This window comes from Aquila chrysaetos, chromosome Z (genome assembly GCF_900496995.4).
Source record: "Aquila chrysaetos chrysaetos chromosome Z, bAquChr1.4, whole genome shotgun sequence".
NCBI lineage: Eukaryota > Metazoa > Chordata > Aves > Accipitriformes > Accipitridae > Aquila > Aquila chrysaetos.
In genome coordinates this window covers 29,268,190-29,284,472 of record NC_044030.1, presented here as the reverse complement: position 1 = coordinate 29,284,472, position 16,283 = coordinate 29,268,190, and the positions used below count along the sequence as shown (strand labels likewise).

The 16,283-nt window shown below is 47.8% G+C and overlaps 1 protein-coding gene across 13 annotated transcripts in view; it reads left to right on the top strand.

Moving 5' to 3' along the window:
* Positions 1-13,569: 13,569 nt before the first annotated feature.
* RGMB (repulsive guidance molecule BMP co-receptor b) overlaps positions 13,570-16,283 on the top strand; it is a 35,929-nt gene continuing 33,215 nt past the window's right edge. For 11 of the 13 annotated variants that reach the window (XM_030003775.2, XM_030003769.2, XM_030003771.2 and 8 more), the window contains exon 1: positions 13,570-14,245. In XM_030003775.2, coding sequence (XP_029859635.1) covers positions 14,125-14,245 — 121 coding nt within the window. In that variant the 5' untranslated portion in view covers positions 13,570-14,124. The remainder of the gene's footprint in view (positions 14,246-16,283) is intronic. The other 2 variants (XM_041121060.1, XM_030003773.2) reach the window with 2 other exon arrangements.

Below are 16,283 nucleotides of genomic sequence, written 5' to 3'. Positions count from 1 at the left end.
CTGCAGACAAAGGTGAATGGTAAAGAGACATATTTTGCAGTGTAAACCAGTCATTTGTTTGGTATGCATCATTATCTCACCACAACTGCAGCTCCCTACTCCAACAATGATGTGATCATGAGGGACAGTAAGACTTCCAGATGTCATAGCAGGTGAAAAACTGTTTTGCAAGCTGCCCAGAAATGCAAGGACAGGCAACAGACCTATATAATTACCATGACCCAACCCACATCCATTAATGCATCAAAACAATGAAACAAATATAGCTTTCTCAAATTAAGTCTGTTTATAGAGTAAATTTCCCCAAAATAAATAACAATAGTAAACCAGTTTTAAATATTTAATGTGGTAAACAATTAACATTGTAGTAACTACTGTTCAGTGCCATCAAAACAATGGGTACAAAAAAATATCCCCCAGACACTCCTTTTTATAGGCTACGTACTCCTCAGATGTTCCAGTTTGGAATTCAATTTGAAAGCTTAGCCTCTGTTTTTGCAGCCGAACACACATACAAAATGTTTGAGCATGTGTGTATTTACTGATCAATGATTTCTCAGTAGACGGGACAGTGAGAGGCAGGATAATTTTTAACTTTCCATCTGAGTTTGAGTGCAGGCTAGGAATTGCATCTTGGCTAAATTACTGTTTCTGATTAAATGATCTAATGAACTCATTCTCTTTTTGTGCTTCAAGAAAGGAAGACTTTCTACAGGAAATCACATGAGACAAGTTAACAGGCAAAGGGATGGGGGAGGCTCAGTAACGGCTTAGGGGTGTCAAAGGGAAGATTTCTATCTCTCCTGCTCACCACAGTGCTTTGCTTTCCATGCTGTTCCTTGAGCTTATCTTTAGCTTGTAATCAGCCTGTAAATTGATCTATTGAGGCAAGCTCCTGTGCCTAGGCAAAACCCTTTTGAAGCCTAGTCAGATATGCTAATATGGAAGCAGTTGTCAGGATACAGGTTTAAGGGAAGTACAAGTAGCAGTGGCAGATTTACAATTACATGGTAACTGTAGAACATGTGATGCATAGTAGAACCTGTAATTCTACTTGGAATTGCCCTGTAACAGGTCCCTAGATTTAGCAATAAAATTGCAATAAAAAGGGGGAGGGAAAGACTGAAAGGAAGCTATGATGAAATGAACAGTGAATTTACTCCAGGAAGACAAACGTGGTTTCAGCCCAGGTGGCAGCAAAGCACCACGCGGCTGCTCGCTCACTCCTCCCCACTCCCTGCGGTGGGATGGGGAGGAGAATCAGAAAGGAGAAACAAACAAAAAAATAGAACCTTGTGGTTAAGAAGAGTTTACTGGGACAACACAAGGAGAGAAATTACAGCAACAGTACTAATAAAAAAAATGTGCAAAAACAAGTGATGCACAGTGCAACCACTCAACCACCCGGAATCCAATGCTCCGCCACTTCCCACACTGAGAGAGAGAGCACCCCCCAGCCCGCTCCCCAGTTATATACTGAGCATGATGTCACATGGTATGGAATGGCCCTTTGGCTAGTTCAGGTCAGCTGTCCTGGCTGTGCCCCCTCCCAGCTTCCTGTGAAAATTAACTCTATCCCAACCAAACCCAGGACATTATCCACCCCTTATTCTATATCAACTACATCATGCCCAGTTCCTACATTTTCCAATTAATCACCACCACTTCTCCTGTATTTGAGATATATATATATATATATACACCTACCCACCCAAATAGCATTCCCTTAGTCTATAGGCCATCCCTCTAGCATGTTGATCGATTTTATTTAATCCATGACTTTGGGGGTCCACCTGTGATAACAGTCCTTCAGGGTAGGAGAGATGGTGTGTGGTGTTGGATTGTTGCATGCTGCCTCTGGAGCTGGCGGCTGGTGTATTTGACGCAATCCATGCCCATGGTCTGTGGGTTGAAGTTGTCGATCTTGAGGAAGTTGCTGGGCACTAGTTCAAGTTCCATCACCACTGCACTTCACTCGGTCTCAAAGTCCATCGTTCAGCCATTTGGGTAATTCTTACTGTAATACCCTTGATGTGGCATATAGCCACTATAGATGTAATGATATACAGTAGCAGGTTATTTAGCAATTGACATCATACAGCCTAATTCACTGGCTGTTTTCACCTAAAATCAAATCCCCTTGAGGCACACAACGAAATCCCCCATCCTTCCACATCACCCACCAAGTGGACCCAGGTCCTTGAGCAAAATCAATCCTGCAGATGGGTTTGCCTCTGCCTGAGGCAGGACTAACCCAGACTGTCTTCCCTAACATATTCTTCATGCGCACTACAGGGACTTTATCTCCTTCTACAGTATGTGGAAGTCTTGGTTGGGTGGGGCCACCCCGACTGGCAGATCCTCTAGTATTAACTAACCAGGTGGCTTCTGCTAAATGTGTATCCCAATGTTTGGAAGTTCCACCCCCCCTATTGCTCTTAATGTGGTCTTTAACAGTCCATTGTATTGTTTGATTTTCGCAGAGGCTGGTGCATGATAGGGGATGTGATATACCCACTCAATGCCATGCTCTTTGGCCCAGGTGTCTATGAGGTTGTTTCAGAAATGAGTCCCATTATCTGACTCAATTCTTTCTGGGGTGCCATGTCACCACAAGACCTGCTTTTCAAGGCCCAGGATAGTGTTCCAGGCAGTGACATGGGGCATGGGATATGTTTCCAGCCACCCGGTGGTTGCTTCCACCATTGTAAGCACATGGCACTTGCCTTGGTGAGTTTGTGGGAGTGTGATATAGTCAGTCTGCCAGGCTTCCGCATATTTATATTTCATCCATCGCCCTCCATACCACAGGGGCTTTAACCGCTTGGCTTGCTTAACTGCAGCACATTTCACATTCATGGATAACGTGCACAATAGTGTCCATGGTCAAGTCTACCCCTTGATCATGAGCCCATCTATATGTTGCATCTCTTCCCTGATAGCCTGAGGTGTCATTGGCCCACCAAGCCATAAATAGCTCACCCTTATGTTGCCAGTCCAGGTCCACCTGAGCCACTTCAATCTTGGCAGCCTGATCCACCTGTTGGTTATTTTGATGTTTTTCAGTGGCCTGACCCTTGGGTACATGAACATCTACATGATGTACTTTTACAATCAGATTCTCTGGCCAGGCAGCAATATCTTGCCACAGTGCGGCAGCCCAAATGGGTTTACCTCTGCGCTGCCAGTTGCTCTGTTTCCATTGCTGTAACCACCCCCACAGGGCATTTGCCACCATCCATGAGTCAGTATAGAGATAGAGCACTGGACACTTTTCTCTTTCAGCAATGTCTAAAGCTAGCTGGGTGGCTTTCACCTCTGCAAACTAACTCGATTCACCTTCTCCTTCAGCAGTTTCTGCGACTTTTTGTATAGGACTCCATACAGCAGCTTTCCACCTGCAATGCTTTCCCACAATGTGACAGGACCCGTCAGTGAACAGGGCATATTGCCTCTCATTTTCTGACGGTTTATTGTCCAGTGGGACCTCTTCAGCACGCATCACCTCCTCCTCTGGCAACATTCCAAAATCTGTGCCTTCTAGCCACTCCATGATCACTTCCAAAATTCCTGGGTGACTGGGGTTTCCTGTGCAAGCTCGTTGTGTGATCAGTGTGACCCACTTAGTCCATGTGGCATCAGTTGTGTGATGTGTAGAGGAGACCCTCCCTTTGAACATCCAGCCCAAAACCAGCAGTCGGGGTGCTAAGAGGAGCTATGTTTCAGTATCAAACACTTCTGAGGCAGCTCAAACTCCTTCATATGCTGCCAATACCTATTTTTTGATTGGAGTATAGCAAGCCTCAGATCCTCAATATCCCCAACTCCAAAACCCCAGGGGTCAGCCTCGGGTGTCCCCAGGTGCTTTCTGCCCGAGGCTCCAGGTAGGGCCATTCTCTCTGGCTGCAATATAGAGCACATTTTTAACATGTTGTCCTGCATGGACTAGTCCAAGGGCTACTGCATGAACAATCTCCCATTTAATTTGTTCAAAGGCTTGTTGTTGCTCAGGGCCCCATTTAAAATCGTTCTTCTCCTGAGTGACTTGATAAAGAGGGCTTACAATCAGACTGTAATTTGGACTATGCATTCTCCAAAAACCCACGACATCTAAGAAAGCCTGTGTTTCCTTTTTATTAGTCAGTGGAGACATAGCTCCTATTTTGTTAATCACATCCATGGGGATCTGATGATGCCCATCTTGCCATTTTATTCCTAAAAACTGGATCTCCTGTGCAGGTCCCTTGACCTTGCTTTCTTTTATGGCAAAACTGACTTTCACAAGGATTTGGATTATTTTCTTCACTTTCTCAAAAGCTTCTTCTGCTGTGTTTCCCCATACAATGATTCATCAATGTACTGCAAATGTTCCAGAGCTTCACCCTTCTCCAGTGCAGTCTGGATTAGTCCATGGCAATCGGTGGGGCTCTGTTTCTATCCCTGGGGCAGCTGATTCCAGGTGTACTGGACACCCCTCCAAGTGAAAGCAAACTGTGGCTGGCACTATGCTGCCAAATGGATTGAGAAAAATGCATTAGCAATGTCAGTTGTGGTGTACCACTTGGCTGCCTTTGATCCCAGTTCGTACTGAAGTTCTAGCATATCTGGCACAGCAGCACTCAGCGGTGGCGTGACTTCATTCAGGCCATGACACTCAATTGTTAGTCTCCACCCTCCATTAGATTTCTGCCTGGGCCATATGGGAATATTAAAGGGTGTGCAAGTCTTGCTGATCACTCCTTGGCTCTCTAGTCGACAAATCAGCTTATGGATGGGAATCAGAGAGTCTCAGTTGGTGCAATATTGGCACTGGTACACCATTGTGGTAGCAATTGGCACCTGTTGTTCTTCAACCCCCAGGAACCAACCATAGTGTCCTCAGAGAGGCCAGACAAGGTGGACAGCTGTTCAGTTTCCTCCATCTCCAATGCAGCTATGCCAAAGGCCCACTGGTACCCCTTTGGGTCCTTGAAATACCCTCTCCTGCAGCAGTCTATGCCAAGGATGCACAGGGCCTCTGGGCCAGTCAAAATGGGGTGTTCATGTCAGGACCCAGACTGGACAGACCAGGGAGTCATGTTTAATTCGAAATTCCCTCGGGCTAAATTAAGGTGAAACGACACCAAACGATCAGTTAAAGATTTTATTCGTGACAGAAGCAAACTGAACTGCAGAGGCCTGGTAGTAGGTGGCAGGGTTTCTCACAACAGGAATTGGCATAAGACTACTTCTGTAAACCGTGTAACCACATACATCGATTCAGGGAATAAGGAGATCCCTCCCGTTGAGTCACGAGGTTCAGAGCAGACCCCCTTGCTTTCCAGACTCCTCCTCAGAGAAGGGTCTAGGGGTGACTGGATCCACTCTTAGTCTCAGACTTGGTCAACGGTTTATATCTTGAAACAATTGAGGTGTAGGGATTGTGGAAAAGAAAAAGGAAAGAGAGAAGAAGACAGAGAGAGAGAAAGGAAGAGAGAACGATTTCAACAGTCCTGGGTCCAGCGTTGGTTCAGTCAGCCGAGGTGTCCAGTCAGCTGAGGGGTCCAGTCCCGGCGGGCTTGTGTACCCAGGGCTTCAGTTTGTGTCCTTTTATCATCCTTGCCCCTCCTTCAGGCAGGCACCTGAACTCGTCAGGTTAATGAACAGTTTGTGAGCCTTTGGGTTTGGGGTCGTTTGTGGAGTAACTTCTCCTTCCCTGCAGACATGGCCATTGTTTGATCTTTGTATCAGAACAGCTTATCAGAACAGGGAGCTGCGCACCCTCCAGCACACCCTCCCCCTCCTGTTGCTGATGTCTGAGCTGATGGGCTTTTCACCTTGGTTCCTTGCTGTGCAGGGTTTGTCTTTAAGCAGAACTTGCCCCACCACAATGTTTGAGACATTAACTCTTTCAGTCTCTCACAACCCCAAAGACCCTTTCCTGGACTAACAGCTGAGAAGAAAATGACTTAAAGTCTAAAATAGCTTCCTACACTTTTTTGCAAATAACAACAACTGTTTCTTCTCCATACTTCTGTCACACATCTCTTATTTTCAGTTATATTTTTAAAGAGGAATTTCTTAATGTATTCCTGGCTTCTTTTACTAGGTTGATAACAAGCAGTTTTATAGTGCTTATAAAGCAAGAATTAGCAAAACTAGAAAGTTCAAAATTTGCACAGATTAGGCTTTTCTCAGGTGTATCTACTTTCATCGAGTTACCACACTGCTTGTTCAAAATTATGCCCAACCTCATCACTCTACTTCAAACATACGTCGCTTGAACACTACAAACATGTACTGTAGGATTTGTTTAAGTGCACTTAGACACACGGCCGCCAGCACTTCCATGACATATCATATACATTGCTTGCTAGACTGCATTTACGCTGCTTGCAGCACTGGCTAAAATAAATGTGCAAAGTAGCCACAGTTTAGACAAGCCTCTGCTGGTTCCCCAGGATGTTCATTCATTGCTAAACTGCTGCGAAGACATTAGTCAGCTGTGAAAAGAACCACTTCCCTCCTAGCCCTCCCACTCAAAACCTCTGCAGCTAGGACAAAGAGAGAACCTAGACTGTAGAGTACCCAGATTTGCATGCAGGAAGCCTATGTTGGTTGGAAAACTTTCACCACACCCCTACCATTGACACAAGAACTGCTTTTTGCTTTATGAACAACAAAATGACTGTAACGAATCATGGAATGTGATCATCCTTCCTACCCCAGATGGCTTTTGGCCACAGAGTTTATCCTTTCAGTATATCTCTTACAATAATTCATCCTCAGCGTCTAAGGAGACTCTGGGTGATGATCTGAGAAGTCACGTCTCATCAGGTCTCAGAGAAATGTGATTCACAGAACACTGCAAAGTCGTGATTACATGTGCCTCCTAAAGTGCCTCTGACAGCTGGTCATATTAACACTGGAGCTGATGTTCTCAGACATTTGTATTCCAGGATCTGCTCCTTTGATACCAGACTCAATATCCCAAGATAAAGAGATTATCTTAGAACTTTAACCCAATTTCTGTCATACCTGTTATTTCAGCCCTACAGAAATAATGTTTCTCTGCCATTCAGATAATTTTATTCCATTTTGGAAGGGATTCTATTAGGTAAAGCTAAGTATTTACATACTGCGGACAGAAAACTATTTAAAAGTCAGGACATTATTTCTACCTTGGTGTCTCACAGATATCTATAATTTTGATCCACTGGTTCTTAAAAAAACCTCTTGGCTTTGGATTTTTTTCTGTCAAATACCATCTGGTTATCCTTCTCTGCCTCTAATCATCCTACTGAAAATCACTTAGTCTTTTCCCATCCACTGTCATCTAATTCCAAAAAAGCTTTTCTCATGTTTCTTCCCTCACTGCAAGAACAATCCTTGTACAGTTCAAGACCTAAATATTACTGGCTACATTACTGGGCCTCCATTCAAATCACATGCAATCTGCAAAATCTGTTCTGCTTTCATAAAAAATAGCAGCCACTCAGTAAACAGGACAGATACCCACAACAGCAGATACCCACAACCTCTAATGGCAGCACCTTTAAGTGCCACATTCCAGCCAGTAAAAAGAGCTCTTGAGCCATACCCCATACTCCTAGCTGAAGCAGCTGCAAGCTTACTTCTAAATTAAACACCTATCAAAAGCCTTTATCATATGGATTCATATGGATCTTTATGGATCCATGGATTATCATATGGATAATCCATATCCATGAATTATCATATGGATCTTTATCATAGCTTCATATGGAAGAACATTGCAAGCCTTGGATGTTGCAGGACCTTAACATTAAATGGCAAGAAATCAAAACCCTTCCCAGGAGCGTCTCCTGAAAAAGTGAATCAACCAGATTCTATTCAAACGGGGACTGGTATTTTAGAGCTCGTTCTGAGCTCACTGGAGGTTGGCATTCCCCCTTTAAATTTCTAGCTTTGCCCTGCAGGTTCAATCTTCTGCTATCCATAGCAGATTTCTCTCCAACAGCTGCCAAGCACTTTGTATGAGGTGTTGGGAGACCATTATTTGGCACTTCCTTTGGCAGTTATGCTGCTGTTTCCATAAGTGGGCTCCAATCATACATCTTCTCACACCAAAAGATTGTCTGAAAGTCTCTAAAAATAAACCATCGAAGTAGATGCACTCAAAGAAAATTTTTTTTCTTATCTGACAGTAGCTGATGTTCGGACTTGCCTTGCCTGCCTCCATTTTATAGCTTGTGCTCAGGTGTCAGTGTCAGCTCTTGGATTCTCTGGTGGCAAGGGAACCTTGATCAGCATTACATATATGTCTGTAATCTGCTTGCAGAAGGACACTCAGGATATGTCTCTGCAGAGATACCAGCTCTGGTATACCCTGTCACTTCAGTGACAACAATTAACCACTCTTGTCAGAACTAGTTATCTTGGGTTCATCTCCACAGGAGATGGCTCCTCTGCTTCTGATTGTCAAGCTGGCCCACCTCCCGCTAGCTTGTGACCTTCAGGTTTGTGCCTGGCCTCAGAAGACTCCAACCACCAAACTGCCTGGCTTCACATACATCAGCTGCCAGACTTATAGCTAGATCAATTGTTTCAGAGGCCTCCATCTAATGTAAAGAAACTCCTTAGTTTCAAGCCTTTCTTTAACCTTTCTCCTTTTGTTTATTACCAGAGGACATTGGGAGTAGCTCTAATGCAAGTGTATCAGTGTAACTGATTAATGTAACTGAGGAAATCAAGCTCTTCAAGGAAAAATGTGTGTTGCCTAGGTCTATGTGTAATAATATTGTCCTAAATTGTAAAAGCACTGAGCCCTTAGCAGCTGCCATTATAGACACTGAGCAGTGGGATTTCTGTAGAGTAACGTGGGTAAAACAGCAACATTACTTAGGACAGTGGCTGTACTAGTAAAGTAGGAATGAAGGATGCTCACCTTCTATCTTTGACTATGAGAATGTCACCCTTTCTTTTTTATTTCCTGTCATTTCTTCCTTTCTTTTTGTCTTTCAGTGGCATTTAGGAATGCATAAAATGGCATCCTACCAAAATCTTTTTAATAAACTTTTTATTGTTTTGAAGTGTGTTGTGCCTCCCTTTCCTATCCCCTTTACTGGGAGAATGTATGTCACAGGATGCTAAGGTTCCAGTCTTGCTATCCCAATTGATACTTGCTTAGAGATACTGGGCTGAGAGGAATGAGGCTGTTTGAAAGAGATGGCAGCTATGTTATTGGCAAAAGCCCTTCCTCTTAAGTCCTCCTCTGCAAAATGAAGAGGAACTTACTGGATTACAATAATTTTCAAAGTGACAAAAAAAGCAGAAAAACTAGTTAAGTTGGTTTTTTTCTGCACAGAATCCTTAGATGGATGTGGGTCTTCTGTATGTAAGGTTTCTGTCACAGCAAAGAAATGACTGTCAGAGCAGAAGCTAGTTGGGATGTTAAATCTGAATTTTTTAAGATGACATATAGCCTTTTTACATTAAAATATAAAGTTTCAACATACAAGTTTTAATTTTTTGACAGACTTGACAGAACCTTAACAGTTCTTTTGTTCTCTCTCTAGTACTTGACCTCTCTCTTTTGCCTTCCTTCTCCATTTTTGCCTTTTTAAAAAAAGGAAAAATATAATCTTCTATATGTTGGGATGGTGTTGGCATGACAGTGCTTCTGTACGGATAAAATGTGTAGGGCCCCTGTCTCAGGGGGATATTCCAAATATCAATTGCTGCTTGGAAAGCACTTTAAATATCTGTGATATGGATGTGAAACATGACTTCTGCTAAAATCAGAGTGACAATCAGAGGTACTTCTCAAGCTGCTAATAATGAGCATCACTACAAAACTACAGAGATACCAGATTGCTAGGTAAACGATACAAGACAGCTCATCTCTGAAAGGTAATGAAAGAGAAAAGCTGTCTATTTTTTGCTTTTTTTTCTTTTGTTCCACCCCCTGCCCCCTCCCAATTATTAAGCAGTTGAAAAAACTGCTTTAGAAATAATAATAATGCTTCTAGGTGTCAAACAGCTCAGAAATCTAACAAAAGCGTGAGATGGGCAGACATTTTCCTTACCAGGCCCCTTGCCTTGATAACAGAGGAAAGGTCTGTAGCAGACCCTATTTATTCATAGTGTTTATTTAATTACTGCATTTCTTTACGATCGGACAAGCTAACTTCTAAGACACATTGACTAATGTTTTTGGAAAGAAAAGGGTTTTGCCTTGCTAAATTATGTTTGTTGTGTTGGCGCTTACTCAACAAAGAAGAATGGTAAAGAGTTGGAATCTCATTAGAAAACAACCTCTAAGGCCAGCTTTCTGGGATTGCTTTGAACTCTCACTCATCATTATTTTATGCACCCAGTCTCCTTTGTGCTTATATAAGGAGCGTAAGAAACAACATGACTCTTGCCTTTAGGATTTTTAATCAAAGCTGCAACTTTCCTGATGGCAACAGTGGATTTTCAAGCTCCAAAGCAATTGTGTAAATTAAAATCCCATGTTTCCGTGGGCGGCAAATGGAGCTGTTTGAAGCGCTCTTAAAAAGAAGAGCCTGCTTCCACTGTCAGGAAGGGGAAGGAAGTTTAAGGAGCTCTGGGCTCCCATTGCCCCACACAGTGATCTGTGACTGATAGACCACAGCAGGCTATGGGTGTAGACTTGTGAACAGACTGAGGTCTCCCTCCCTTCTAGGGGTGCTTCTCACCCAAAGGACCTTGAAGCCCTTAAGAAATTTCCAACAGGCTTTCTTCAGATCCATCTACAGCTGGACTAAGAAACAGAGAAACCAGTGACACATGCAGCAAGGGAGGCAAAGGGCTGGTCATTTTAAGATGTACCTACCCAGTGCACAACACAGCCCCTAGCCCCCCAAAACACCAGAGGTACATCTGCTCCCCCAAAACACTGTGTGGCAAATTCAGGGGTGAAAATGTAATGAGCCAGAGAAAGAACATCATGTTGGATCCATAGCATTTCTAATAACACAACCAAGACTTTTCCAGCACAAGGCCAAGTTTGGAAGTCTTTTCCCCCTCTTTGTTCACCCTTCTGTCCAGCTTTCTATTCTGATTCTGCATTTGTGAGGTCAGATTTCCAGACAGATGTTGTATATTGATCTGTCATTCTTATTCCTACAGGGGTGGGTAGCCCCTGCAGTGGGTGCCCAAAATAAAGAGAAGCCCACTAGCAGGTGCAAAGAGGTGGTGGGCAGCCCCACAGGGGCGAAACCCAAAGTGGGGGGCTGTGCTGTGTGTGCAGCTTGTCAAGTGCGCTCCCAGCACTCGGATACGTATGAAGCTATTGGCGGCTGAGGTGACTGGGAGCCGAGAGGTGTGGGGAAGATGTGCACTGAGCCACGGATGAGCCAGGAGGCTGCTTGGGGCTGCCTCGGCGGGGCGGGGTTCAGGCTGGCTGTTGGGGGCAAGGGACCAGGGGCCGGGGTCGGGCCGCCGGTGAGGGTGCGGGCAGGTGGGTGCTGGCCGCGGGTGCGGTGGGGCAGAGGCTGGACGGGAGGGGAGTGGAAAGGCGGGCGGAGGAGCATCCCTGCGCTCCGGTGGAGATGCCCGTTCTCCTAGATTTCTCCCCGCCACCTCTCCATTAGTTTTTCTATCGGTGGCAGAAAGATCGTGCTGTCATTAAAAGCACTTCCCCTCTCTTTGTCCCCGTGCCAGGGAGAGAGGGGCGGGCGGCAGGCACGCCGGGGCGGGCCACTTGCTGCTGCTGCCGCCGCTGTCGCGACGCCGGACACTGCTTTCTCTGCCGCTATGGGTGCCACCGTGCCCGGCGGGGGCGGCTTCCCGCCCGCCCCGCCCGGGCGCTGACCCACCGCCCGCCCCGGCAGGTCCCGGCAGCTGCTCGCCCGCCAGCCCAGCAGCTGCCCACCCACCCGCCCCGTGGTCTCGGGAGCTGCCCGCCGGCCCCACTGCGCCCGGACCACGCCGCCGGTGATGCAAGCAGGCAATGGGAGTGCTCGGGGTGAGTCGTTTGTCGTGTGCCTTTTTTCGAGCTGGAGTTGCGGTGAGGGGTGCGTTTCAGATAGCGCCTTTGCTTGTTCGTTGTGTTGAGTTTCTTCCACCTGCCTTTAAGCAGTCTCAGCCAGTGCTCAGAAATGCCAAGATCTTGGGGGTGAGGGAAGGGAAGTATTGCCGAGCTGTCCAGGCACACATCTGGATTCCCTTGCGAGTTTGCAAACTGCAGGTTGCATCCTATAAAGCAAACAGCTGCTGATATGGTGTGCTTTCCATGAATGTCACCTTCAGAGGTACCACCGGTTTTTCCCTGCTCTGTGCCTAAACCGTGTTCCCTTCTTGAAGTTGAGGTGGGTGAGAAGGTGACCCCCACTGGGTGCTGCTGAAAAGGCAGCCCTGGTGGAGTCAGTGCTGGCAGCACGCATTTTCTGCAGGTATCTCCCAAAGGTGGGCAGCATGGTGTGGCCCTCTGGGCCCATGCTGGGTAGAACTGGCAGGCCCCAGGACCAGTACCAGGACCTAAGAGACCCTAAGTATGACACATGGCAATGACTGCCTTTGCTCAGCTGGAAAGAAGCAAGAAACAAAAATACCAGTGCATCTGTGAGGTTGCTGTGCTTTCAAGTTTTTGCAGTTTTTGCCTGCCATTAATGTTGTTGGGTAGGAAGGTGGTGCAAGTTTCCCCAGAGAAATTGGTAAGAAACATCCTAACTACCTCTTCAGCACTGGCAGGAAGGCCCCAAATGTGTCTTGCACTGGCTGGCGTGCCTGCAGCAACAGACTCCACAATGTAGACACAGAGCCACCTCTGTGCAGGCCCTGTTCTTGCCCCCACAGCAGGGCCACTCACCATGTCCATGTTGTCACCTATGTGATATGCAGATTTTGATCTGCCAAGCATCCCATACCTTCCGGTGGGAGAGCACGGTGCAGCCTTGACCCCAGTGAGCAACGCAGCGTACTAGTCAAACATCATGTAAGTACCTGGTGTGGCATGGGCAAGTTACCAGGGTTGTAGTGCTAGCACTTCTGCCTTCCCCATGGGCAGACACAGAGGAACACCGTGTGCCCTGTGGCACCCAGAATGGCCTGGAGAGAGCTGCTCGTGGTGCTGCCTCTTGGGACTGGAGATGCTGCCCACAGGGCAGCAGCTTAGGCATCACACCTGCCTTCCAGAAAATAAACCATGGCTAGGTCAAAATCCAGTAGTGCTTCTTGGACTGACACATCCGTTTAATTTCGCTATTTTTCCCGCTTCTGCTGCCGGTGTGCTTGGAGCCCTGTCTGAGGACGAGCGGGCGGTGTGGACCCCCTGGCTGCTACGAAAAAGCTGCAGATATGGCTTATGCCCGGCCGGGCCCGTCTACAGGAGGTTTCACCGCTGCCTGGCGGAGACCCCTGCGCCGCTCTGACTGCCGTACCACCCGCCCCGCGCCGGCGGCGCCTCCGCCCCCGCCCCCGGCCGGGCCGGGCCGGACCGGACGCGCACGGGCGGCGCGGGACCCCTGGCGGCGGCGCGTGGAACTGCGGACCCTCCCGCTGCGTGTGTGCCGGCACAGCCAATCACCGCCGCGGGGAGCGCTGGGGTCCGCCCGTGGACGCCGCCGCGATTGGCCGCGCGTGGCCGAGTGAGGTGACAATGGGGCCGACGGCAGGCAGGCGGGATCGCCGTCCGGCGGGACGGAGGGGCTTTTTGCGCAGCGCCCAGCGGGCAGGCCGCAAGGCGCGAGGGGGCGGGGGGGCTCGAATCAGCGCCGGCCCGGGGGGCGGGGCCGCGCCGACGGTACGTCGCGAGGCTTGTCGGACAGACCGAACAGCCAATGGGAGGCGACGGGGAGGCCAGGGCTGCGCGCGGCGGGTGTGGCCGGGGGCGGGCGCAGTGCGTTCGGCGGCGTGGGGCCTAGGGTAGCTCGGGTCTGCGGCTTTCCACCGCCCGCTCGGATTCTCTTCCTGCTTCGCCCGCTCACCGGCTCCTTCCCTTTGTGTTCGTCTCCTCCTGCCGTCATGCCGCGCCGCCCTCCGCCTGCCCCACTGTGGCCCGGCGGCCTCCGCTCGTCGCCGCGCCGCTGAAGGAAAAGGAGGAGGAGGAGGAGAACGCAGCGAGGAGGAGGTTGCCCGCCCGCCGCCGCCTCATGCCGCGGCCCCGTCCCGCCGCCAGCCCGGGCACCTGCATGGACGGGCATGGGGAGAGCTGCGCCTTCCTGCGCCGCCGGGGCTGAGGCGCCGCGCTGCTGCGGGCCGCGTCGCCCGTCGTTCACTGCCCTCGGCTTCCTTGCCGCCCTGGGGCTGCTGCTTGGCTCAGGTACCGGGGCGGGCCGGGGCCCGAGGGGGGCCAGGGCGTGGCGGGCACCGGGGCTGGGGGAGGGTGTTAGGGGCTCGGGCGGCGCGGGCGCGGGCCGGTGCGGGGCTGCGACCGCTGCCTGCTTGGGCGTGCCCTTCCCCCCGCGCGGGCAGCGTGTGCGTCGCGCCCGGGGCGGGGCGGGAGCCTGAGGGTGGGAAGGCTGATGCAGCGCTGGAAGTGGTGGGAGTGAAGCCGGGCAGCGTCGGGCTGTGCGGCGGCCTGCCTGAAGGCGGGGGGATCTGCTGTGTCTTTTTGCTTCAGGCAGAGCCAGCGCTTGCTTGGCGGATTGGAAACTGGGGAGGAGGTGGAAGGTACCCCGCACACGGCAGATGCCTACTAAATTGGACTGTGTTTTCAGCTCGGAAGTGATCTGAGCAGTTGTAGTTCTGTTAAAATGTTTCTCTCTAGCTTGAGCACTTTTATATATTTATAGTTTTAGTGAAATAAATTGTAGGCGGGGCCATCCGATTTTAGTCAAATCGCAGTTCATTCACCCCTCTCTATACCAAGAATCCACTGAAAGCAGCAAGCAAATTTCCTAAAGTTGCAAGGAGTGTGGAGGGACAGATTTATTAGACTATTTGATAGCTTGACTGACTTGCTCAGCTAGACTAATTTATACGTGATTAAAATATTATCACAAATCAAACTGAAGGGAAATATAAGAAAAGTTTTGATGCTTTGAAAGTCAGGCTCTGAACCAATGTTGCATGTGTCATTTTACTTGGCATAGGTCTTTTTTGTTTGTGTGTCTGAAAACACAGAATTTGATTGGGGTTTTTTTCTGTTCTTTTGCAAAGCTACATCTTGCTTGCACAAAGGTCAAGTGAGAAGCTTACTATTTACTCATACAATTTATGGTCACGCTTGGCTGTAGGTTAGAGACTTCCTCCTACTCTGTGTTGTCTTGGGATTTTTGACAGAAGATTTGCGTTAGCTATCCATCACTGGCAAAACGTGTTGCCCTTATAAATTCATGGTTTGGATATTCTCTCATCACTGTGTGAACTGCAGAAAACAACTGTGTTTAAAAACAAAAAGTGCTACATTACTATTCAGTCCATTTCCCACCCATTGTGTCTCAGGAGTTTAGGAACATTTTAATTAGACTGTAAAATCAGACTGGACCCATGCCTTTTTTTACTTTGAGAACATACAAAATGAGTGGGAAATGTTGTAAAGAGGGGTTTGAGGGGTGGGAAAAGGGTATCTGGTAGTATTGTATTTTCCCTTTTTTTCACACTTCATGTATCTTTGTAAGCTTTTTTGTGGTGTTCAGAATCTGCTTTATGACAGTTTGAAATTAGAGTATACACACAGCTGAATGTTACAGGTCATAAAAGGAACAAATAAGCACAGCATGTTTTTTGTAGATAGTTTTGGGTGCTTGGACAGCTGTTGCATGAAGTCTTGCACATCTTCTTTATGAAGGTCCATGTTATGTTATGGCTGTTTTCAGCTCTTTGGATGGGAGGGAACCCTATCTCTCCTTTGACTGGGGTCCTGCTAGTTTTAACCCCTATGGAACGTGTGGTTCTGTTTCCTTTAGTGCAGCGTGCAGTCTTGTTTGTTTCTTTTCCGCTTCTCATGAGTTCTTGTGTAAAAGTTACCTGCGGAAGACTGTTGTTAACTGCCATGAGAATCTGGAAGGATTTCAGATCATGACAGTGAAAGCTGTGGAGGAGAGGGGCTGTAAAACTCCAGTTTGCTTGCTGGGATGGTAATTATGCTTTCTTTGCGGAAATCAGGTGACCAGATAAGATCTAACTGGTTTGTTCATGTAAACTGAACTGCATACCTGTTGCGTACATCTGATAAGTACTTCAGGTTTTAATGGGGAGAGGGTTTCTTAGCCCCTTGTCTTATTGTTGAATTACACTGTAAGAGGTACAGCTATTGCAGTATATGGATTCCTTAGCTGGCAACTTGCACTTCAGACAGCTGTGGGTTTTCTCGCTCATTAGTCGCAGAAAGTGAGCGGTAGAACTTTAGTTATGGC